Source organism: Bacillus rossius, chromosome 16 (assembly GCF_032445375.1).
Source record: "Bacillus rossius redtenbacheri isolate Brsri chromosome 16, Brsri_v3, whole genome shotgun sequence".
In the NCBI taxonomy this organism is placed as follows: domain Eukaryota; kingdom Metazoa; phylum Arthropoda; class Insecta; order Phasmatodea; family Bacillidae; genus Bacillus; species Bacillus rossius.
Window position 1 is genome coordinate 17,143,886 of NC_086343.1, and position 25,341 is coordinate 17,169,226.

The following is a 25,341-nucleotide window of genomic DNA, read 5'->3' on the forward strand; positions in this document are numbered from 1 at the left end:
TTGCATTTTGATATTCAAGTTTTTGTTCGACCATGATCTTTCGACGTAATAAATCAAAACAGCAAACATCATGTACCACCGGATCAATATACACACGATCATACCATCAGTCTCAAGGGATAAACTTGGATACGTGATACGGAACATTTATCTGGATGTTTATGAGGAAACATCTTGGAAGAAAAAAAAAAAGGTCACATGTAAGCAATTTTGCATGTGTTAAGCAGCTGAGGACCCCCAGAAGATGAAAAATTCTAATAAGTGGCCAGAATTAATTATTCAGGCACAGCTTTCAATTTATGTGTATTTGCAAAAGGGGCGCATACAGGAATGACTTCGGGGTAGCACAGGTGGTCTGGAATACCAGCTTCCCAATAAAACTGTACAAAATGGGACTTAACATCTACATATTAACAACCTAGTCTAGACATTAAACACCAATTAAGTTATTAACAGTTGTCCAGCCACCTTTGATAAGTGTTTTAAGGATCCCGCCTACCCGGGCACATATACAGTGTGCAGAGCTTCAAGAGATGACCACACAATTTGAAAACAGCTCAAGATATTGTCGCGGTTTGAAATTTTGCAGGGTTGTTGAAATCAAATTTAGGGACTTTACTGACGGGACTCTGGGCTGGCTGCTCTGTTCACTCGTCAGCGCAAGTGGCGTGACCATGTAATCGGGGCACGGGGCCGGCGCGGCGTGCTGCGGGCTTGCAGAATTTTGTTTGTTTGTTTGTTCGGCCGCGCGCTGGCGCAGCCACGGGCCGCAGTTACTGGGGCGCGCTGTCGTAACAAGCCGCGCGGTGTGGCCTGCACGTCGGGGTAGAGGGGGGTAGCTTTCCCAGATGTTCTAGTTAGTTGTTTAGTAAATTTGGCTTCAATAACGAGCGATTTGTTATGCTAGGTGCGGCAGGGCGCGCAAATTTAAGCGCAAGTGATTGGTAGCTCGGGGCTCACTCTGGCGGAAGCTATGGCGGTCGCCAGAGGTTACGAGTTACTTAGGTCGTAAAGTAATTCAAGTTAGATCATAATGTAGTCGTCTTCAAGCTTTCGGGCGGAGGCTATGGCCCTCGTCACTAGTCGTTTAGTTCTAATTTTTAAAATGTAATGTTCGTTCGGGATTTCAAGGGCAGGAGAGGCCCCTACGTTAGTTTTAAGTAATCGATCAAGAAAGGCTTTTCGGAAAATGTGAGTATGGACTTATCTTTGTTTTAATTTTAAGTATTAATTATGATTTGATGTATTCGGAAGGATTAGGGAAGAGTTTAGTGAAGTTCTATCTTTCTCTCTTGTAAAGATCGTTCAGTAGTTAAGGAAGTAATGAAGAGATTATTGTTTTAAATTGTAATCCCGCTATTTAAATGTTCTTTAAAAATGATGTTGATTATTTGACGTTAAGAATAAAATCATTTAAATTTAGTATTATGTTATTATGCAAAATCTCCTTAGTTCAGCTCTCACCAGACATCCTGTACGGGATGACGAACCTATGATCCTAGGTACAGTAAAGTATTTTATGAAGTTAAGAGTAGTTGAGGCCAAGCGAGTGACTAAAGAGCTACGATTCTCTCCCCCCTCTGAAAGTGAGACGTGACAATATCCTAGTGGTGTCCTGTTTACTAAAAGCATTTAAGAATGTACAGAGGGCATATGAGTACTGTTTCCATTTTTTGTTTTTGAACTGTATTTTTAGAAGAGTAAAAAATGGCTAAAACCAGTGTTTTCAGAGTAATTTTTAGGCATGGAACACCTGGTATAGATTTTGAAGGGACTTGAATTAAACCTTTATTTCCATTTCTCCACCTTGTGATGTTATGGCTACCACTTGGATATCATAGTAGTCCAATGCACGACGAGATAAATTGCTCGCCAGTCCAGAGCCTTGCGCTTAGAAGCACCAGCGAATGTCGCACTTATTATCCCGCCCCGCCACCACAAATTCACCCCCAATTAGGCGAACCCCTCAAAATAATTAAAAAAAAATAGCCCAAAAAAAATTTACTTACGTTGTCATTTTATGCAGCGAAATTTTTCCCTTCTTCTGGGGGTGGGGGATAGGGCTACATGCCTTCCCCGGTTCTGCCATCAGCTGTTTGATGATAGCGAAAAGCAAGCAAGCAAATATTTGGCAACAAAATTTGCTGCAGAACATTTTAACTGAACATGGAAGGTGTAGCCAAGCCATACAAGGAATGTTTTGCTAAACGGCCCTAGCGATTACTTAAAACAAGCCTCTGCTATTATAAAAATTTATAGAAGAAAAAAAAACTGGTTACCAGTAAGATTATTTGCTAAGGAAACTCATAGTCATACATACAATAAAACTTATTCCGAGTTTCCTATCCACAAATGTTTCCTGTGTTTTAAAACTAGTCTGAGAACTGGTAACTATGGAGATATTCTTTTTGAGGTGTAATATCAATGCAATTATTTACTGTCTAAAATCTAAACAATTACGTTCTACCTGTCTTCAATAATCCACTAACATATATTCAAGTTCATTGTGAGAATTGTTTACAGATAACTATTCTGAGATCAACAAAAATTAAACTGTAAATAATGTTGCAGATTAGCATATCACATGAGCTGAAAAAAAAAGCTAATAACCGAAGTGTAAATTTTTTTTAAAATTGTGATAAAATTTTTAATTTAGCGTGTATTTGGCACCAGAAATTCAGCAATGAATTGAAAGAAACATTTAATTTGAATACTCATCACTTTGTTAATTTAATAATGTAAAATTTTAATTTAGCAGTACAGTCCATGGTGCAAAGCTAACCAATTAAAAAAAAAAAAAAAGAGGCAAAGGCAATAAAACCAAATAGGTCCCTCAATGTAACTTAAACTTAACTTTTATTTAGACATCATTCAGAAATGTTTGCAGGGATTCTGCAGCTAATCTGCAAAATTACAAACAGCTTGTTTACCAGGCAGATGAATAAACATTGGGATACATGACGGGGAAGTCACACGTTGGAAATGGCTGCCCTCCAAGAGAAACAAGACTAAGCAAATGCAAGGAGAGTGTCTACTGGATTTCTGAGACAAAAATTAGTTGAATTTTTTTTTACTCTAAAGACCTTTTAGCTAAATGCAATTACCAAGCTAGGAGAACATATTTAGGTGACTTATAAACAACTACAGTGGAGTCCCGCTAATCCTAAAAATCTGCCTAATCGGAACCAATTTCGGGTGAAAATAAATTTTTTTCTTTATATTTTAATAGTTATTATTTTTTGGATATCTTGACCCAATTATCCACTCGCCTTGTGATTTGTGCTTCTAAAAATGTTTGTAGGCTGTTTTACGTGACAACATGTTATGTGGGATGTATTTTACTTCACGCTGCTGCATTATGGCCATTACTCGGTTGATCTGAAAATATGGTATAATCCGAACACGTTCCGGTCCCAATTCGTCTGGTTTAGTGTGACTCCGCTGCATTGGAAATTCTTAACTTACTGTGAGACTATTGTGAGTTTTTTTTTTCTAAGATGCGTGACCTATTCGGGGACTTGAAAGTGACTATTGGGACCCAGCAGACACCCCCGAGCGAATGCGGCGGAGTGGAGCGCCGCCCTCATCGGCTGCCGTAGGGCGACGGGCTGCGGCTGGGCGACCGGGCGGGCGAGCGGCTGCCCCCCGACCAGCTGCTCCGGGGGGACAGGCTGTAGCTCGTCCACGACCGCCGGCTGCTGTCCGAGGAGGGGGTGGGGGGAGTGGGGCGGTGGTAGGGGATCGGGCGCTTGCGGGCGCTGCAACACACGAGCCACAACGGCGTCGCAGCCTCCCGAGATCACGGGGATCAACGTCTCGTCGAGATCTTTGAATATATATATACTGTATAGAAGTCGCGAGTGGATAGGATTTACTCTATGTCTTTCAGGAGCGTACGATGAGTAGCTTGGGAACTTCACCGCTGCTTTTGCGCTGCCGTAACGCCCTGTATCGTCTTAGTTGTTATTTACACGTTAGAGCGCAGCACTGTCGCCCGCTGTCATTTACCCCCCCCCCCCTCCCCCCCCCCCCCCAATCCATCATTCACTGCAGCTCGAGGACGTTCAACAGGAGGGGGAAGGGGTGTTTGAAGAGTTCTACACTTGTCCACTAGGGACCACCACAAGTCGATGCCCTAGAGATGGTGGCGATTGTGGCGGTGAATTAACCAACTACCTCAGAACTGTATTAGAAATTTTAACCTGGGCTGGCGACTTCTATACAGTATATATATATTCAAAGTTGAAATCGAGGTCATTACACAGGTGGACGATGAGCTAGAATAGCAACGGAAAAAATCTCGGGGAAACAACGGAAGCGCCTGATGGCAACGTCCACCCCGTTACCCACTATCGGAAAAAAAAAAAATTCCATTAGTAATTTTTTTATTTGGATTGTTAAGAGGAGTCAAGAATGAACAAACGCAAATGAAATGAAATTATGCAGTGATTTAAAATTTCTCCTTTTGAAAATATGCTCCCCGAAACATATTTTCAAGAGAATGGCACAAACTGCAAATTTTATCAAATATTTATCTCAAGTTTTAATAATTATGAAGTATTTTTAAGGTGATCAAAAAATGATATAATGCGTTGGACACATTTTCGGGATCTAATTAAAGAGAAAACATGAAAATTCCACACATTTTTCATAAAGTTTTCTGCTGTTCGTGACCGGTTTCTGCTCGGTGAGACATCCTGAATGAATAATGCCGGAGGTTGGAGATTGCAAATAGTTGCAAAGTGTGATTATTAAATACATCCACAAAGACGATAATGGACAACCAGGAATCCTTTGCGATTTAGAGGTTAGTAAAAAAAATTTTAATTAGAAAAAAAAAACAGAGAAAACCTGTTTACACACAATGCAACAAAACAATACGGTTAGTCACAATTAACTTTTACTGGCCCATGATTATGTTCCAGAACCAATAGTCTGAAAGCCCTGATGCAATGCAACAATGTTAAACAATGTCAGTATAACTAACTACAAAACAGTGTTAGAATCTCAGTTTCAAATGTAAGTAAAATTTTGTTAGCAAATACACAACTAGGTAATACTTCTTCATTTTATTTATGAATTATTACCTACAAGCATTGTTATGTATAATCATACAAAATACCAACTAGATTTTCACTTTTGAAACACAAAACATCACCAATAAATTACAGCCTCCTTTCCCTTCCACCCCCACCACCCGCCCCACCAAAAAAAATTAACAAACTTTTTGGTTTATATGGTTCGTTCTAGCACACTAAAAATTAATTTATGTAAAAACTGTAGCAATGAGCAAAAGTTTTGTAATAATGAAATCAAAAGAAAAAAAATTTAAAATTTCAGGTTCACCAAATCACCAACACATTAAAATATAACATGACAATGATTTGTCAAACTCTGAAAACCAGTTTGACAAATCACTGTTAGTCCGGAATGAACAAAACTAGTACACCACACGTTTTACACAAACACACCCGTCATGTTGATCTGTAATTTAACTTAGTTTTGCGTTGTTATGAATGATGGTAAGTTACTACTTGTTAGGTATTCCACACATTTTAGCATGCAAAATCATTTAGGCTAGTTTATGATTAATTACTAAGAACTAACAGCAATAATTTTATTAGTTCTGTCAAAACACGGCTCTTTGTATACCAGTGTAATAGTTTATGATTGCCGTCCAACCGAAAGACATAAACCATTACACTTGTATACTCAGGGCCATATTTTAAGGACATGACTAATTCTTACTGTTAATTCATAAGTACTCAATCATAAATTATTCTTCAGAATCAGCACAGCTAAAATACTAACAACTACTAGTGAAACCATTACAAAACCCCGGTGTAAACGCAATCATTGTCTCAGATTTAATTGAAACAACTTGTAACCTGCCTGCCGCTAATATCCTCTTATTGCTGTAATTTCTGTCAAACAGAAAATCATGCTCTGCCATGGTAGATTTTTCAATTTTCTGTGATAAATTAAATTTCGAACGTATTTATTAGTAATGGGTCGATCATAATTTCTCGAATTCAAATCCCAAATAGAACCTCGAATATACTCCTCGAATTCAAATCCCAAATATAACCTCGAATATACTCCTCAAATCCGAATCTAGGTCTCAAGGGTCAAAAATAAAATAATATACAAGAAATTAAAAATATTAACTATGGTAAACCATACAACCCTTTAACAGTTTTTTTTTTCACAAACTTAGTTTCCAGAATCATACAGATTGTAATTTATTAATATATTACATGTTTAAAATACAATATCTTTGGGAATGTTAACAGGATAGGTATGAAGAAAAAAAAAAGGGACCTGGTAAACTTCAGAAGTTATCATTGTTGAAATTTTGAATTTACTTTATTTCCTCTAATATTTTTCTTCAAATCTTTTTCCTTAAAAATTTAATCTTTCAAATACTAAGGATTTGATTGGCCTAGCTCTACTATTTATCCAATTGTTGGTATGACAAGGCAAAAATAATTCCTCCCCGAGATTTTATACCTTGATGATGCAATCTGGTATTTACTAACAGGTTTCCTGTCTGTAAGCACAGAGAAGAAATAACCAGTTTCCTTACACAGTCAACTATGAGTGAGACTGTTATAATACTTATAAACCAACAGTTCAAGAATGTTGACTTCAAAAAGTATTTCACGGCTACATCCTATGCTATCTAGAGAAAAAATAAAATAAAATTATATTGCAGCTGTAAGCTGTGGAAAAATATCTGTAAATCCAAGATGGAAGGGTCTAACCACCCTTAAATGGATGGCCGATGCATAGGGAGTTTAAGTAAAGATCTCATAAAAATAAGGCCATAGTATCTCACAACTAATTTGAAACAGCACAAATTTTCTTGAATGCTCACAAGACCATTTCACAGTGAACTGGGAAAGAATTCTAACCTATAACCTTGAATTAATGAAATTTTCAGCCATAAGCCTCATCATTGAAACTACGTTAATCAACAAAGATTACTGCTAGAAAAATTAATTAATTTTCCATTTAATAAGTTAAAAAAAAGTATAGGGTTTTAGTCTAGTAAAAAATATTGAACAATCGTCAGTTTTTTTGGCTACTTCCACCACTACGACGGTAAAGAACACAAATTGACTTACACATACCATAAAACTCAAAAACATATTGCACATGCACAATGCCAAAAAACATTAAAAAATAAAATAAAAAAGGCTAAGCAGCATGCAGCTAACAGAGAGATTTTCAAAATGAAGTAAAAAAAAATTTGAAAACTACTTACAATTTTTTTTTCTTACGGCTGTTGTGTCCTTCACGTGGCCGGTGCAAACAACACAAGAGACCTAGCACACACTGCTAATTATATGTAACATACTGGAAAGGAAAGTACAAAAGAAAAACAATGTGCTGCAACAGAGGCGTAGAAAGGGGAGTATGTCGGATGCAAGCAACCCTGGGTGTTATAACTGGGGAAGGGGGGGGGGGGGGAGGGGGGGGTGGAAGACATAAAATTACAAAAATAATAAATAAAAAATTCTGATATTTTTTCCAATTGATATTATTTAAAACTTGTTCATTAAATTAACTAGAGAATGGTATTTTAAGATTTTTTTGGAGTTTGTGGCTGAATTTGATTCTGTTCCAAATCTTAAAAGCATTAAAATTCTCGTTAACATTACACGTTTCAGTGATAGAAGATTTTCCAAGCCCAAATCAATCAAGTCAGGTCCACTGTGAGTCAAGCTCAGCTCTCTGACTTTGCCATCTTTCAAATTGAAAACAAGAGTAGCGAAAAGGAATTGATTTTAACGATGTGATTTACCAATTCAATATATGTAATTGAGGGAAAAATGATATGCTAACAATTGGAACTATATGTCTCTTATTTTTACTTCTTTTAATAACTTTATTTTGGGTAGAAAAGGGGCGGGGGCAGGGGGTGGACAATAAATTTTCCTGACCTTGCTACGCCACTGTCCAGCAATTGCTTGGACAAGATGCAACTGAAAAAAAAAAAATTATAAACTGAAATAGCTATTTCAAATTACTACATACTTGCATGGCTTCAATTATCATTATGGCTTAAAGGCTTCAAAGAACAAAATATATTTCAGCCATCAAGATTGTTTAAATAAACAATACAGTATAATATATACAGATTGTAATTATATTCTTACACTGTGACTTGATTGTGGAGGAATTGTAGGATGTCATTTGTAATTTCTGTAACAATTCCTATCTACCACTTTATTTAAGTCACATAAACTTTTCTTGAGTATGTAATATTTTAATCACTCAAACTCACATCTACCTATACCATCACATTCACCCCTAGGAAACTCAATTACTGTCATATACACACATATTTTACCTCATTCAACCAAAAATTAACATTTCTTGACTTTCAAATGTGTCATTAAAAATTTCCACGGGAGGTCTTATTTTAATGTTAATATTGTGTACACACAGTCACTCTCGGAACATTTAAATTCCTGCTGGCTCGAGTTAAATTACGAATGACAAAAATTATGTCTTGGAAGATTTTTCTTGTATTTGTACTTTCTTTAGCTGAGTACGTGAAACATAGCATAAATAGTAAACACACACATACATCATAGAACTTGTATTGTGTAGTAGTATTAAATATTGTACCAAGTACGTACAAAAAAATTAAGTGTTGCAGCAAATTAACTTTTATCCTAACAACCTCGGCATTGTATTGTCTTGAATAAACTTTTATTTTTGTTCAGGGACGTGCAAAACAACATGGTACTATGGGATAAAAAAATAAATTATTCAAAAAATTCAAATTGTCCTGGAAAAAAATTTTTTACTTTAAGCCATGCGTTGAATTAAAATCTATTTTTTGATCCATGACTTATGGTCATCCGAATTCCCCAGCAGTCCTTAGCAGGAGCGTTTAAAAAATTACACTTTGGGGGGGGGGGGGGGGGGGGGGAGGGGGGGGGAGGTTTCAAATTATTTCTTTTTGTTAATGGGGATAATATATTTTTATAGTTTTTTTTTTTTTAGTTTCATTTAGAAGGGGGGGGGGGGGGGGGGGGGGGTTAGATTCACCCCTGGTCCTGACAAGTGAATCACACATAACACCACCAGTGAAGTACAATGATTTAATTGTCTGCTCCCACAAATATGGAGGGGAAAATAAGTGCCTCATGCCGAGCCGACGATGACGGTAACACAAATGCTGAGGACTAGTCTCATGGCACATGGACACGAACCACCCCAGCACTTGCCTGGAGGTTTCGGGAAACTTCGGGAATCCAAAAGCGGGATGGTCGGTCCGGGATTCGAACCAGAGTCCTTCCACACCACCTCGCTCGGAAACCCTACCGTGAATTGAAACTAAATGGATCCAAATTAAGTGAACAAGATACATTTTTTTACTTGAAAATGTGAAGCAAAACTGTAAAGCAATTCGTATTAATTTAATAACATGTATTAATTTTAACATACTTTCAAATTTACATATTTAACTTTGACATACTTCTTTTGACATGAAACACTGAAACGTGGTTTTCATGTTTTGGTTGCCTTTTTTTCCCTCCACAAATAAATTTTTGGAGAAATATTATTATTATTATTTCTGACCTTTAATAAAAAAAATTTTTAAAGGAGCACTTAATTCTGGTAGGATTATAAATAAATTGATATGGATTTGATTAATTAATTAATGCTTGAAATGTGTCATACAAAAAAATATTTTTAAACATTTTTCAACAATTTTTTTTTGAACCATTAAAATGGTATTATGATACAATAATAATTATGCTTTCCATTAAATGCCAGCTCGCTTAAATGATATGACCAACTTAACTTATAAAATGAACCAAGCAAACATATATAGAATAAAAGTGCAACAAAGAAAAAAACAAACATTTTACAGTAACTACATTTTATTTGTACAAAATTTCTGAAACCAAGCAATAGATATAGTATACATCGATCAATAATGCACAAACTAGATATCATAAGCAATTTACACTTACCAAGTGGTGTTTTGCAAGTAAAAACTAATGTGTGTGTGGAAGTAAAATACAGTGCTTGTACGTGCTGCAATGAGTCAGGTGTACATACAGTACAAGTGTACATAATGAAATTTACACACAACTCAAGGAGCACATACCTAAATTACATCACAGACTACCTTACTTTACTACTGGAAAAGAAGTGAACAGCACATTTACAACAACAAAATATGTAAAAATTATAGTTGGAACTAATACATAGCACTCCTACGATAAAAAAAATTAAATTAAATGTGTATACATAGGTATCTATAATGGTTATTTTTGCTACACAAGTGGTATCCAGTTGTTAATACATGTTTCAGAGCTTTCGTAAATTTATAAACCTTTCTTAAAGGTGCTCATATTTACAAGTTTCTCGCGTCACTAAAAAGGCATTAAAATGTACAGTAAATATTGTGATACTAATTATTTCCTACAAAAAGAGAAGAAAGAAAAAACACTTTTCCTGTTCATTAGTCATGAAAATGGGAGTGGACAGAGGTGATGAGAATATACTGCAATATTGTAATCTGCCTCCAAGCTGTAGAGTGCGCGAATATAATCGGATGTATATCTATCACTCATATAAATCCTCCAAATATTAAATATACAATACATTAAATATGCAACACATTAAATCTTCGCTTCCTTAATTTTTTTTTATGAAATAAACACCAAGATTAAATGTGAAATGATCATAAACACATTTTAGAGCTGCCCAAAGCATGATTTACTAATACAATGGCAGTTCCAATTAAAAATAAATAGTCTTTCTGACTGGAAGGAATTCTTGACCTTTAATTCACAAACTAGCTAGTACTGGGCATACCTGCAGTAATGGCTGCAGCAATTTCTTTACAAATTCCCTTCTACGTTGCTTTAACACAGAACAGTTAAAAAAAATTAAAAAGTGGTGGCCAGATTTCCGGAATGAACACTAATATGTCTACAAAAAATTATTCTTTCGTCATTCAGGTTTTGTATTTTTATTTTTTACATTAAAAATAAATAATTAAAACAAGTACCGTATTCATACTGCTTTTGTTGCCAAAATCAACATTTTGAACTGACAGATGTAACTATAATTTTAGACATTGTTCAAGTTCAAATGCTGAGGTGAGTTCAAGTATTTTAATTTTTTCATTTGACACCACCTATCACGACTGTTTTTCATGCTAATATAATTCTTACTCAGATTATAATCATCACATAATCCGATTTTCACAATATAATAATAATCAAAAAATTATATTTAAAATATGAATAAAGGCACAAAATATTTTTAAGTATCAAATCAGTAGCTATCCTGATGCAAAAATCTGATGACCACTGCTTGACAAAGAATTGCAAATAAATGTTTATCAATCATCTTGCTATCGACAATGCATCTACATTAGAGAACAGATCTCGCAGAGAAATATCACTTTGGGCTCCTGAAGGACATAAATTTAATCTGTCAGCATATTATAGAACACTAACTAACAATCTCCACGTACTTTGTTTGCCTCTATGTTTTGCTTCAACAAAACTCATTTAACAAAAAAACTTGACAATGGAAGCATAGCTATGCAACAGTCACACAACTGTATTGCAAAACAAAATTTGCAAATAAAATAAACTGTGCCAAACAAACAAAATAATAATCTACACACCAAGACAAAGGTACACACAGAAATACATTCACATGCAACACATCTTTCAAGTCAGCAGACATTATCTTCTCAAAAAATTGCAAATTTCAGAACTTGTCTGCAAGCTTCAATAACCTTCACTTCCCTGAAAAGTCGAAGCCAGATGGTTTTTGTTTTCACCATTCCGCGCAACATTTTTTAGTGAAGTTTTTTTTAAAAGTTATATTGCGAGCTATGTCAAGAGGCGGAGCCTTGTCATTTTTTAGAAGGGCTCGCATCACTGCTTTGGGACGAGGAAGAAGAAGAAGTTGAGGATGAACTGGAGTCTCTTCTTCTCTTTCTGCGAAATGAAAACTAGCGATGATTCATACGCTCAACACAAAATACAACTTAAAAAGAAATCAAAATGTAAAATAAAACGAAACTCATGTTGACAGCAAAACAAAAAACCTGGGACCTTGACTTCGCGAAGCAGCTTAATTCAAAGTGAAAATGAACAGCACCGAAAGTGCTCACAGATTGGTACTTGCAACAAAACACAAGACACAGATGTAAAATTCTTTGAAGTGAAACTTCTTTGGGCACAATGAGAGTAAAATTTCAAGGCTGAATTTTAACGCAATGTTTCTGACGTGAAAAGGATGGAAAATAGGATACGGACGGTGCAGAGAACATGTGCCATGCTGCAGGGATAGGCGGGTTATGGCGGTAGGGACCCGCCTGCACCTGACACCATCCAACTTGCTGGCATATAGTAAGGGAGTATTTGGGCAGAGGGCAACACAATTGGTTTTGAGCTTATTTTGGAGTGAGTGATAATTTTGTAAATTCATGTTTATTAAGAAAATGGACCGTTTTACACCTTACAATATACTTACGAGTAGAGTTTTAAACTGCCAAATAAGTTTCACTGTCACGTGTACTGAGATTCTTGCAAAAAAATAATGCTTTCTTTATGTGTATGGCGATTTTTCCAACAAGTACCAACCCGTGTTATTGTGCTATAGACCACTTTTTTTTTAACTTATAAAATAAAACACAGAATAAATATTAAATTAAAAGAGAGATAAACTTTGGAGTGTGATACTGAACAATAAACAAACCAAGAGTTCAGGCAAACTGAAATGTAGAGGCTACTGTACTCACGAGCACTCAAATGAGGTACGTAGAACATGAAAATAATTATTTCAATCAAGAGAGTTTTTGCCCGTGGTAAGGCTGAGCACATTAGATTCTCAAAACTTCTGGTACTGTATCAAAAAAATAAACTGATATGATTAAAACTATAATGAAATATTCTTGTTCTTGTTTTTATAATGCATTTTTTTAATTTTATTTTTAATTCAACAGCATAGAAACACATTGGCCAGTGTAAATATCAGTTTTAAAGTTAGAATAAAATTAGAATACGAATATTAAATTATTCTAAAATACAAATATTGAATTTGAATAGAAAGATTGGCATCGAACAGGGCTAACTTTACCTTAAGCCCCACTCACCCCCACCCGCCAACACCCTCTATGTCCACCGTGTATTTTTAAACCTCCCGCCAAGACAAGAGTGTGTACGAGTGTTGTGCCCGAGTGGCAGATGTAAAATTATTGCCATACTCTACTCTATTATTATTATTTTAAATAAATGGAACTGACGCTACGTATGTACGTTCCTTGTTAATCCCCAGTGTACGTGTTTTCTCAAGAATGCAATAACAACAGGCAGTACTAGACGCTCACATTCACGAACGCACCCCGTCCGGACGGTTTAGATTTAAGGATCAACCTTTTATTTTTCTTGATTCAGCATCAATATTTTTTTTTAAGTTTACAATGTTTTTAAGGGTTGATTGTCTCTCGTCAACGGTCAACAAGGGTGAAAAATCTCTTACCCGTGCAGCCATCACATCTTGACCCCTGGTCAGTCCACCATCAGAGTAGGAAGCAGTCCCCACACCTCGTCAACCTCAACTTTTTTAAAATTTATCTGATAACGTTCAAGTACAATTTTAAACACTTTTCTGTTTCTTCGAGGCCTGCTCCGAGTGGTGGACCATTTCACCGAAGAATTTTTAATTCCATCACAGACTTTTTAAACTAACAACAACAAACAATTTCTAGGCCAGGCCACAAGGTACCCTGGCCTGCACATAAACTGATTCTCTGCCGTTTGCATTTTAGTAGTTTTAATATAATTATTATTATTGTATTTTGTGGAGTAATTATGTTAGTAAATCCGCTGGTAAAAAATCTAAGTGAGAATATTCTACCGACCGCGTGTATTCGCATTGTAGTACTCAGATGTCTCGGTCGCCTCCAGAGCCCATCAGTGAATAAATGCTATCATTCGTAAGTAGCGTACCTAACGCTGAGACCGGGTGAGATTCTACTGTCAGATACTGGGGGAGGAGTCGAGCCTAGTACCCACGTGAGTCCCGTTACGGCCGTGTAGTACAAGAGTTTCAGCTGGGTCCACGTACATGCCCATCCGCATGGTGGCAAACCAAGTTTTAACGAACACACATCCCCCAGTCATTAAATGTCTCCCAAGACTGTGGGAATAGGCAGTTCATATCAGACCACTAGAAATTAAGCGTGAGAGTTGTGTGGTTGTACTATGTAATAGAGAACCCGGGCGACCAACAAGCCAGCAGTGTGAGCAACGGAATTAACCAGTTACGTGACCACCGTGTGTACCGGCCTTCCAAGAAGACTTGAATCTGCGGACGACACAAATACTGTGTTGAGAATTCCAGCACGCAACCATGTCGGACTTTAGGGGGCTTAACACAAGACTGAATGTAATCGAAACCGGAAACCCTTCTGGATCTAAGTGAAATGTATTACGCAAAGTGCACACGACGGGGACATGAGGGCGGTCTAACTGAGGCCACGTGGTCAGACACTTGCGTGTGCCTACAACCATGTGAACCGTGTACGGATGATCTCATGCTCAAAATAGTGCCGTTTGCAACCAAGTTTTCGAAATTTATCAAAGTAGATTGTATGGAAAAGGTGCGTGATGGAAGCTGGTGTGAGAACTCCCACAATTTTTAACATTTGCAGTGCGCTAGCAAAGCGGAGGTAGCATCTTTCAAGGTCAGGTGGTACTCCTGTAAAAGATGCTGTGATGTAAAACCAGTGATCCGGGACGGACGTGACCAGACCAATGTCAACGTCGCCTTTCAGTGATGGTCAGACACACCCGGCTCACTCCGTGTCTGGTACATCATAGGGCACCAATTGCTCCTGGTTCAATTTTCGAGTCATCACTGGTGCGCCCCGCAAACTCGGGCGGATCTAGTTGTCTTACGGGGGTCGTCTTCACACGTGATGTGGACTGACATTTTTAGTAAAATGATATCCAACTGCAGAATATGTCTTCTGAGAAAGCCAAAATTAACACAAACAAAAACTAATGGATCACATGAGGCCCATTTCACTTACAGTTAATTTGTCCAAGAAGTTAGCATATGAGAGGGGGGAAGAACGATTAACCATCCAAATAGGTAAAAACAAAAAAAAAACTCCACAATGGTACGGCCTTTCCCACAAGAAAACGAAACTTCACATTTAGTGGTTAAAAATCAAAAGAGATGTTCTGATTCTAAGGAATGCAAATGAAAAGTTTCACATTTAGTAAAAACTGATTTTATACAGAATTTACTTGAAGGATTATGTACTTCTGGTGCTGCTTGCCTAAGTACAGATAAATTCAAATCGCACCGAGGGTTGGGACTGACTCCATGACCCCCCTACCACATGAAGAAATTAGAGATTACAGTTGCCAACACTACAGGGACTGAAGAAGGTTTCAAAACTTATAATTATCTATGATACTTAAAACAGCTGTGCAGCTGCCGAGCTTACAGCAGTGGCAACAAATTCCAATGAAGATATTTCGTATAACTACACAGGTTCGCTTTGTATTGCGTAAATAATAATATTGTTAAGTTCCGTATCTACCCACTTACGGGGTCTCATATTTCATGCCAATTTTTTAGTGTAAAAGATGTACTGTGGACCCATATGCGAATTTTGGGTTAAAAAATATATATTGCACAGTATCTCCCACTTTTTTATTGCTAAAATTTTGCATGGTTACTGACCTCGAGTAACATAAGAAGATAAAACCAATGTCTGCCTGAGATTTGTATTAAAAAAAAAAAAAAAAAAAAAACCCCTCGGATCCCCGCAAATTTTAATTTATTTATTTATTCATTTGTAATTTGTCACATGCCCACCAACAGTCGTAGACTTTAGTGGTGGGCACTGCATGCAATAACAGGGACACAGTTATCACTACCAGTGTATGGACTCCCACCTCCGTCGGTACCGTACACATGGTAGCGATAACTGCGTCCCTGTTATTGCACGTAGTGCCTCTCAACCGTGCGCGATGAAGCCACACGGCAACGCCGACGGGGCATCAGCACGGCCGCCCCCAGCTGCCGAGACGAACGCCGGTACCTGGTTATGCGGCGGCGGTCCAGGAAGCTGGGGGACCCGCGGCGACGCGGGATGGAGGGGGAGCGGGAGCGGCTACGCGAGCCGTCGCTGCTGCTGCTGCTGCTGCTGCTGCTGCTGGGAGCGCTCTGGCGACGGTCGTCGTCGTCGCCTCCTCCTCCGCCTCCCCCCCCGCCCCCCCGCGAGCTGTCGTCGCTGCTGGCCGACGGCGAGCGGCTTCGCGAGGCGGACCGGGACGGCGAGCGGCTGCGCGAGCGGCTGTGCGAGGCCGAGCGGCTGCTGCTCGAGGACCAGCTCTCGGCGCTGCCCGAGGGCGACGAGCTGCGGGGGAACGTGCCAGGCTCCATCATCGCACGTCGACACAAACAATACTCCCCCTCCAACAAGTCCTGCAAATACCTCATGAATAGAGACCGGAAAAAATTCGCGGGTTCGATGACCTCCAGGACGGACTCCAAATATCCTCTACACACTCGGGCAAATGCCAACAACTGTTTTCACCGGCTGCTGACTTGTTGAGTCGTCGCCTCGACCGGGTGGCCCGTGATTCGATGCTTCTGCGAGCGAGGGGTCTCTAATTGGTCCGTCAGTCCCCCAGATTAACAGTGAACCAATGATAGGAATCGGCACTAAGGTATAATTATTTTGAATTTTAGCATAGCACGAAATGAACCCGCGATTTTTTCAGGTCTCTATTAATGAATGATCCTGTGTCGTGTATATACCTTGCCCACGAGAGCATGGAATCTTGCACACACCAGCTAGGTTTTCAGCCGGAGTTTCATCTTTCACAGATGTCCGAGACCCCTCAATCTTGTTCATAGGTTTGAGAATCGTATGACTTTCATGCTTCCTAAGAATTCTTGCCACTTGGTCCTGAAATTCCTTTGACATAAGGAATGAAGGCTTCATTAGGAAGATGCTTTCTTTCTTTCTTCCTTCTTCTTCTGTTGAGGTGGCTTCATGGCTTTCCTAATTTCAGATTTAGAACAACCATTTGTTAGATGATTCATTTCTTCCCCGATATTGTCTTCTTTGCAAATGGCTCTAGCTCAGTTGACCAAAGTTGAGACGAGTGTTTTCTCTTCTGTGATGTAGGGTGGTGTGAACTCGCCTGTAGTTACCTGTCTGTGTGGGTTGGCTTTCTGTGAACAGTGAGGCCGATGTGGTTATCCCCTCCTCTTGTGACCAAAGACATCCAGAAGAGGAAATTCTCCTTCTACTTCCACCTTCATGGTGAATTGTATGTTCAGATTGATACTTTTAAGGTGTTTCAGGAAGTCTTGCATCTTATCTTTGTCATGGTTCCAAATCACAATACCTGTAACAGCACTTGGGTTTAAGCTGGCTGGTACTTATTGCTTTCTCCTCAAAGTTAGCCATAAAAAAGTTGGCTAAGAAGGGAGAAAGGTGAGCCTATGGCAGTGCCTTCCTGTTGATTGTAGATCTGCCCCTTAAATGAGAATAAGGTGGAAGAAACAGTGTTCGGTGAGCTTCACTATGTTTTTGCTCAGGTTGTCTTCTCCCAGATGTGTGAGGAGAATTTGAAGGGCTTAACAGGACAGGCATTTTAGTGAAAAATGATACATCAAAGCTGACCAAAAGATCTGTTGGTTGAAAAGCAAAGCAAATTTTTCTGGCAGAAGAATACTCACAAGTGTTAAAGAACATATCAGCGACTATAAACAAGAAAACCCATGATCAACTATAGCTGAACACTCCTTGGAAACTAGATACAGCATTTATTTCGACCAATTCCACACCATAGCCAACATCCAACAGTACAAGAAAAGATACATTCGAGAACCAGTAGAAATATTAAAATACCCAGCAAACATAAATAGAAAGAATGGCTACAAACTAAGCAAAATATGGAATCCAGTCTTCAGAAAACCTCAAAACCTAGTTCTGCATCTAACAAAAGACAGGGCGGCTCTGGTTGACCACAACAGCCCAGCCAATCAGAAGAGAAGAGGCCACTGATTGGCCAGCAGCTCCAGCCAATCACAGAAGCCCAGCTCCAAATGGCCAAACCAACAGGCCAACCAGACGAAAGGAAGGCTGCGATTTACCTACAGCTGCAGCCAATCAGGAAACACTCCCCTCTCAGGCGAGAGTATTAAAATGGCAGAACTTGTAATAACCTAAGCAGGTAACTCTGCCCTGATAACGGTGACTGCAACGTCGACCAAAACGTTGGTGATATATTCACCTCGGACGTGGCTACAACCCAGAAGCCAAGCAACTTCAACATTATTCTGCATTTGTACCAACATTTTCTGACAAGCTTTACAAGGCAAACTCATTCATTGACAATCCATTTTAGGCAAATCTAAGTAAATACCGGTATACCACAAAAAAAGAATGTGTAATAAGATGTACGACTGAAATGTATATTTCACATAGCCAATAACTGTGCTTTTTCTATCCCAACATTTTTTTAACTTAAGTTTCACCACACTTGATGCCCAGAAAGTTAACACATTTTTAAAGAAAAAACCAGGCATTGTAATTACTTAAGACTAACAGATGGCCTAGCATAATCCAGTACAATAAAATTGTATGTAAAAACGAGTCTTGTTTTTTCTGACCTTAGTTTAGCCATCATTCCGTATTATCTGATGTCCACCAACATCCCAGGAAAGTAGACCATGTTCATAAATTTCTCCGAATTATTATTACAGAACTGAATTTTTTAAGTACGCTATTTAACTTCAGATAGTTCTGTAACTCTTAAGTTAAATTATCCCAGTTAATTTTCTTTGTTTTGTTGTAAAACAAGGTTATTAGGTTTATAATGACTAAAATTATAACATTGTTTGACATGCAATTAGCATTTTCTTAACAATTCCCCATCATCTGAAATATTTGTGTATTTTACGTTTTGTTGGCCTGTTTATGTCAGATAAGCAAGAACACTAATGTGTTTATTTAAAATAGATAATATATTATGTACCAACATTATGCACACTTTGCAATTGTTTGTTTTATCTATGTATGTCCAATTGTTTGGTAGTGAAAAACTGTGTGTCCAATACATTCGGAACGGAAGATAAGTGTCGCCAGAATATAAAACAAGATAATATTTAATCAATTATTTCTAATTTTTATTTTTGGTATAAACTTCTTTACACCAAATTTTTTTTTGGTACTTTTGCTTGGGTTGTTGGTACACAGAACTGTCTGGTGTTTGTCACAAGGAAACTCAAAATCTACACGTGTTTGAAATCCACTCAACCTGAGCGGTCACTCACCTGCCACTATCTGAAGATCCAGATGAGCTGTGAGAGCGCCTCAACTTCCTTTTCCTCTTCTTCTTCTTTTTCCGACCCTGCGACCTCGACCGCGACTGGCTGCTGGAATCGGACGCCTCGTCATCGTCCGAGGACTCGCGTCGCTTTCGCCGGCGCTTCTTGCACGGCTCTGGGAGCTTCGGAGGGGTGTTCCCCTCCGAGTCTCCCGGCGACTTCTTGCAGTCGAGATTGATCACCTCTTGCTTCGGTAAAGCTTCCGGCGTCCTTGGGGGTGGCGAGCCTGGAGGTTTCGGTATCAGGTCAGGAAGGAAAGGTACAGGGAGCTCGGGAGATTTTGCAATCGAAGCAACTTTTTCACTCTGTAAAACAATTTTAGAAGTTTTAGCATCTTTGCTTGGAGGAGCTTTGTCAGGCAGCGCTATTTCAGACACAATAGCTGCTGGAAATGCTACTGCATTTAAATTATTAGTAGGAGGAGGGCTTATGTCTGTAATAATAATATCTTTATAGGTATTACTATTATTACCTTTGCATTGATTATCTTTTAAAGCATTATCCTTAGCAGCAACTTTTAAAGTATTCTCTTTTAATGTAGAAGTTTTTGATGAACTATCCATCATCGATGAAGTATTTTTCAACAAACAATCTTTCGATGTTTCTTTTGACACATTAATTTTTGGCACAGTATCTCTTGTTATATTATCTTTCGACACATCATTAGATACAATATCATTTGATACAGGATATTTTGTCACATCTTTTGTTACACTAGCTTTTGATAAAATATCTTTAAAGGAACCAGTTTTGAAAACATTTTCTCTCAAGGAACTCTCTTCTACATTCCCTTTTGAGTTATCATCTTTTGACACCTTATCTTTAACCATACTATCTTTTGAGAGAGAATTTTTCGACAAACCACCTTTGGAACCACTATCCTCTAGAGTAGTATCTTTTAATGTAACATCTTTCATAAGTGTATCTTTTGAAGTATTATCTTTCAAGGGACTACCATTTTTAGGAATTTTACTTTTTGGAGTTACAATTTTTGATACACTATCTTTGGAAGAACTTTCTTTAACAACACTATCTTTAGTGCTTTCTTTAGAAGTAGAATTGTTCAACATACTATCTTTCTTAGAGTTAGTGTCTAAAGTAGAATTTTCTGAACTAGCAAGGGTTGGCGAAACTTTGAATAACTTCTCCAATGACTCCTTTGCCTTCTCCGCCAGTTCCGATTTCAAGAACTTCAACTTTTCCATTTCTTCTGTGTCTTCTTTCTCTTTCACATCTCTATCATTATTCGCGTCAGTTTCCTCCTCTTCGCCGCTGCAAGACCTCAAACAAACCCGGGGCACCACTGTTATAGACGGTCTCTGATTCTTGGGCTGCGAACGCACGCGAGACTTGGTTCGCGAGCCGTCCTTCCTCCTGGACCGCGAGTGGACGTTCTTCGAGCCAAGGATGTCTTTGTACCGGTGCGGGCTCCTCTCGACAGGCGAGTAGCTCAGACTAGAGCTGCTGCCGCTGCTACTGCCGGAGCTACTGCTACTGCTGCTACTGCTGCTCGAACGTCTCTTTTTAGACGATTTGATCTTCCTCGTCTCCGTATTCGACGACTTTTTGTTGTTTACCATCTCTGAAAGTTTTCCTGTGCCCCTATTTCGCACCGGTGATTTGCTGTCGCTTCCAGCTCTCGAATCTCTGTACCTAGATGGTAATGCAGTCTTTCTTTCAGGGGAACGACTTACACTTCTTTTCTTAAAATGAGACAGCTTATCTCTAGGACTGAGAGCTGGTTTCCTTGAATACGGAGATACAGAAACCCTTTTCGGAGAGCGAGTGTTACTCCTTTTTCTCACTGGATGCGAAGCCTTTTTCTTTTCACTAGAATGCTTCCGTTTTTCGTTCGAATAAACATGTCTACTTCTTTCAGGTGAATAAGACGGTCTTGCCGGTTCTGGTGACGGGGAAGCTTTTCTGTTCTCAGGTACTCGGTTACGACTTGTTCTTTTCTTTTCAGGAGTGTAACTTAGCCTGTTTCTTGGCGAAGGACTAGATCTTCGGTTTTCAACCACATGTGTGGATTTAATTTTTTCAGGAGAGCGGTTATGTCTATGCTTTTCTGAAGGAAAGGTAGCCCTTTCTTCAGAGGAACACACTACCTTTATATCAGGAGTAAATGAGTTTCTTTTTTCACTGGCACGAGATGCTCTTCTTTTGTTGTCTGTATGCTGAACCCTTTTTTCAGGAGTCCTAGATGGTTCTGGGGAACAAGATTCCCTTTTTCTTTCACTGTTGTAGGATGACTTCTTAGAGGGTTCCGGATGCTTCTTTTCTGGGGATATCTTTCTGTGTTTCGAAGAATATATTCTCTCTTTTTCAGAATGACGAGAATTTTTTTCTACATGGTTCTTTTCTTTATCTGTATCAACTATAGCCTTTCTTCTGTCATGTGCAACATAACTTTCTCTTTTATCAGTCGAAGGAGAACTATCAAGATTCCTCTGAGCATGGCTGGATGTTTTCTTTACTTTTGGAGACTGCGATCGAAGCCTATCTGAAGAAGAGGCCCTCTTATTTTCTTTGGCCTTCCTGTCTGGGGTTTGAGATACCTTTCTTTTCTTATAGCTATGGGTAGCTCTTCTCCCGTCAAGTGATTCCGATCTTCTACTTTCGCTCCTGTCAGGGGACCGATGGCTCTTTCTCAGAGGTACATTGCGACTGCCACTTCTCGAACGCTGTCTAACCGAAGACCTGCTACCATACCTTTTACTCTCAACATTTGACGGGTATCTATTTTCTGGAGATCTGCTTCTACTGACCGATTCAACTCGTTCCTTGGATTTGGATGAAATGTAATGGCTGTGCTTTCTTTTAGGTGAAGTGGACACACGTGATGAGCGACCCTGGTTCCTAACAACTTCTTTAACCGCGGGTGATTCAGATCTACTCTGCCGACCTCTCCCGCGATTCACCGGAGGTGGGGAGAGAGAACTACTTCTCCTGGGATCTGCCTTCCCTGCCTTAGAACGGCTTTTGCTAAGAGAAGACCTACTGTTGCTACGGTTCCTCTCGCGCTTGCCTCTGGGGGAACGCGACTTCTCCACTCTCTTCTGACTCGAAGAGTTCCTCGCAGAACGCGACCTCGACTGGCTTCTGGACGTGCGGTACACAGCTTTCGGCGAAGGCGAGCGCTTGGTCTTGTCGTGCCGATCCGTGGTCCTGACATTTCTGCTAGGTGACCTGTCTGAAGGAGACCGGGATTTGCGGTGACCACGCTCTCTACCGCCGGGCGTAGGAGACCCACGCGGCTTCTTGCGATCCGTGCTCTGGTCGCGATGCCTCCGGACGCCGGATGCTGGGAAACTCTGCTTTCCAGGCGAGTCGCTGCGTCGACGTGTAGCTCTGCGCCTGTCTTCTTCGCTGCCGCTGCTGCTGCTCCTGCTGGGTCGCTTGCGATGGTTCTGTTGCTTCTCCTTCGGGATGTCTTGGGCGGGCGGAGAAGCGTGTCTGCTTTTGTGGTGGTGGTGATGGTGTGTGCTTTTCAATTCCAACACTTTCGTAGGTTGATTAATTCTCTCGACCTCGCTGTGAACAAGTTAACATTTAGCGTGTTAATGTATGCAATGTTCATGATGCTCAGCTAGTGACACAGAAAAAAAAAATTAATTGAATAAATTTTGAGATTTTTTAATAATTACTGTTAACACCCTCTAAAGAATACCCCACATAGAAGTTTTCGTGCAAAGTAGGGTTTAAAAGATTTAGCACTTAACCTATAAATACATCCATAAAATACATCAGTTGATTCCTCACTGCATAACGCTACCGTTTAACACCCTGAAGTGTCGTCGTACCTGTCCGACGAACTGTCAACAGAAGAGTCTCTCTTCTTCTTGACACTGCACTTACGATGCCTTTTCTGAAAAGAGCAAAAAAAAAACAGTTGATGAAATATTTTATTTACTAAGTGCAATCAGTTTAATGGCAAAGACAAAAAAAAAACCAACACAAGCTACTTCACAAAAGAGAATCTTAAACATTACTAGCAGACCTGTGCAAATTTTAGAATTTTTGAATATGAATATTTTATTATTCGTATTTGATACAAAAATTTCTTCTTCAAAAATTAGAAAAAAAAAAATCTAACTTTTTATGTACATGTTTTAACCTAAGAAACCTTTTACTTCAGTATTATATGTCCTATTTCCCATAAGCTAATATTTTTTTTCTATTAACCTTTTTAATTCCCTATGCATTTCTTTAGTGATATGAAATTTTTTTTAGCGTGATTCCATTTTCATGATTACTATTTGAATTCAATATTCATATTTGAGAATAATTTTCTATTCATATTCGATTCAAACTAAACAAACGATATTCCCACAGACCTGGTTACCAGCAAACACTTGAAATAATGTACACACTGAACTAGTGAGCAGTACGTAACAGGCCCAGAAGTATATGACAGGACCAGGAAACCAACTGCCCTAAAAAAATAACACACACTAAGAGTCCATTACAGTAGTGAATTTTGCGTGCCGTTCGACAGTTGCAATCGCATCTTGGTTCATGCCTATGGATGTGCAGTGGGAAACCAAAAGAGGCAGCAGTTTTCTTATTGGTACCGCACAGAGATAATAAAAAGTCACATCAGACGCGGGGGGTGACTGCATTTAGGCCCAGTCTCTCATGCCACGTTGCATGACTTTATTTGTTTGCCAATAGGCCTGTGCAAAGCTTCAATTAAGCAAATCAATCAAAGCTTTTTTTAACATTTGATTTGACTTCGCAAAGGAACTTTGCTAATCTTTTTATATGAAGCTTCAGTTGTGATGCAAGTTTCGCGTCTCATGCGAAGCTAGGTTTTTTTATAAAGCTTTAAAACATCAAAGCCTCAGATTTGCTCATGAAAATATTTAGTTTTTTGTGTGTTGTTTATGTGTTCCGATGACTTAAATTGGCTACTAAATATATATATATATATATATATATATATATATATATATATATATATATATATATATATATATATAAAACTGTGGCATTGAAGATTGGTTTTTTCCCGCATAAACCCAGTATTATAGAAAACAAGTGTAATACAGGCTTGCTGAGAACAATATTTGCAATTTGATTTGACTTTGCACATATTTTAAACATTTGATATTTTCTTTGTATCAAAAAACTAGTACTCGTACAGGCCTACTTTTCCTGTAAATTTATCACGATAGCTCTCTTGCATTTTATTTGTCTCAAATTTACTGACATTTACTAAATATTATCTAAAAACGGTATGAAGCCATGCAATTATTCATATTTATGATCATTTGCACAAACCTTTGCAGCTTGAAAGTAAAGTTTGATGATTGTCTGGCAAAAAATTTTTTGATCCAAAAAGCGAGCCATTAGAATAAATTCACAGGCAATTTTCTATGACTTCGTCGGGCATGTTAGATTTTTTTTTGTTTAGCTTTGAGAGTTCCAGATACCTATGAACAACTATGTACTTCCATAATGAGACAATAGACGTAATGTTGTTGGCTTTACCCAGCCGTGGAAACAAAGGAACTATGCTTTCAGCGAATGACCACCACAAATTTAGTCAGGCAAAGATTTAAATCATGAATTGAACTGACAGTGACACGGTCACACTATTGGGAGCAGGCCAAAGTTTAAGGAACCCTTAGTTCCCCCATCTCAAAGACTCCAGCATCGTTCAAAGAAGTTCCGAGGATCGAAACGGCTAGCGTGCGGTTACAAGACGGTTGTGCTGGAGCATGCTACTGAAATGAATGACGTTGAATTTATCATGGATGGGTTAATGTCTCGACGAGGTCATTAGAGAGAGATACGCGAGGTGACGCATGGGAAGACAGGATTCATTGGGGGAGAAAAAAAAAACGCATCTGCTCACATAAACAGCTGCCAAGTTTTCCACTTCCAAAAATTTGGATTTGACCTTGATGGAAATGAAACCAC

At 38.7% G+C, this 25,341-nt stretch overlaps 1 protein-coding gene across 1 annotated transcript in view; it reads right to left on the bottom strand.

The window, feature by feature from the left end:
* Positions 1-9,884: 9,884 nt before the first annotated feature.
* The window catches only part of LOC134540333 (serine/arginine repetitive matrix protein 2), a 60,805-nt gene continuing 45,348 nt past the window's right edge, over positions 9,885-25,341 (bottom strand). The window contains exons 8-11 of the mRNA XM_063382995.1: positions 23,220-23,284; positions 19,363-22,950; positions 16,112-16,429; positions 9,885-11,987 (exon numbers count right to left, since the gene is read on the bottom strand). Coding sequence (XP_063239065.1) covers positions 11,903-11,987; positions 16,112-16,429; positions 19,363-22,950; positions 23,220-23,284 — 4,056 coding nt within the window. The 3' untranslated portion in view covers positions 9,885-11,902. The remainder of the gene's footprint in view (positions 11,988-16,111; positions 16,430-19,362; positions 22,951-23,219; positions 23,285-25,341) is intronic.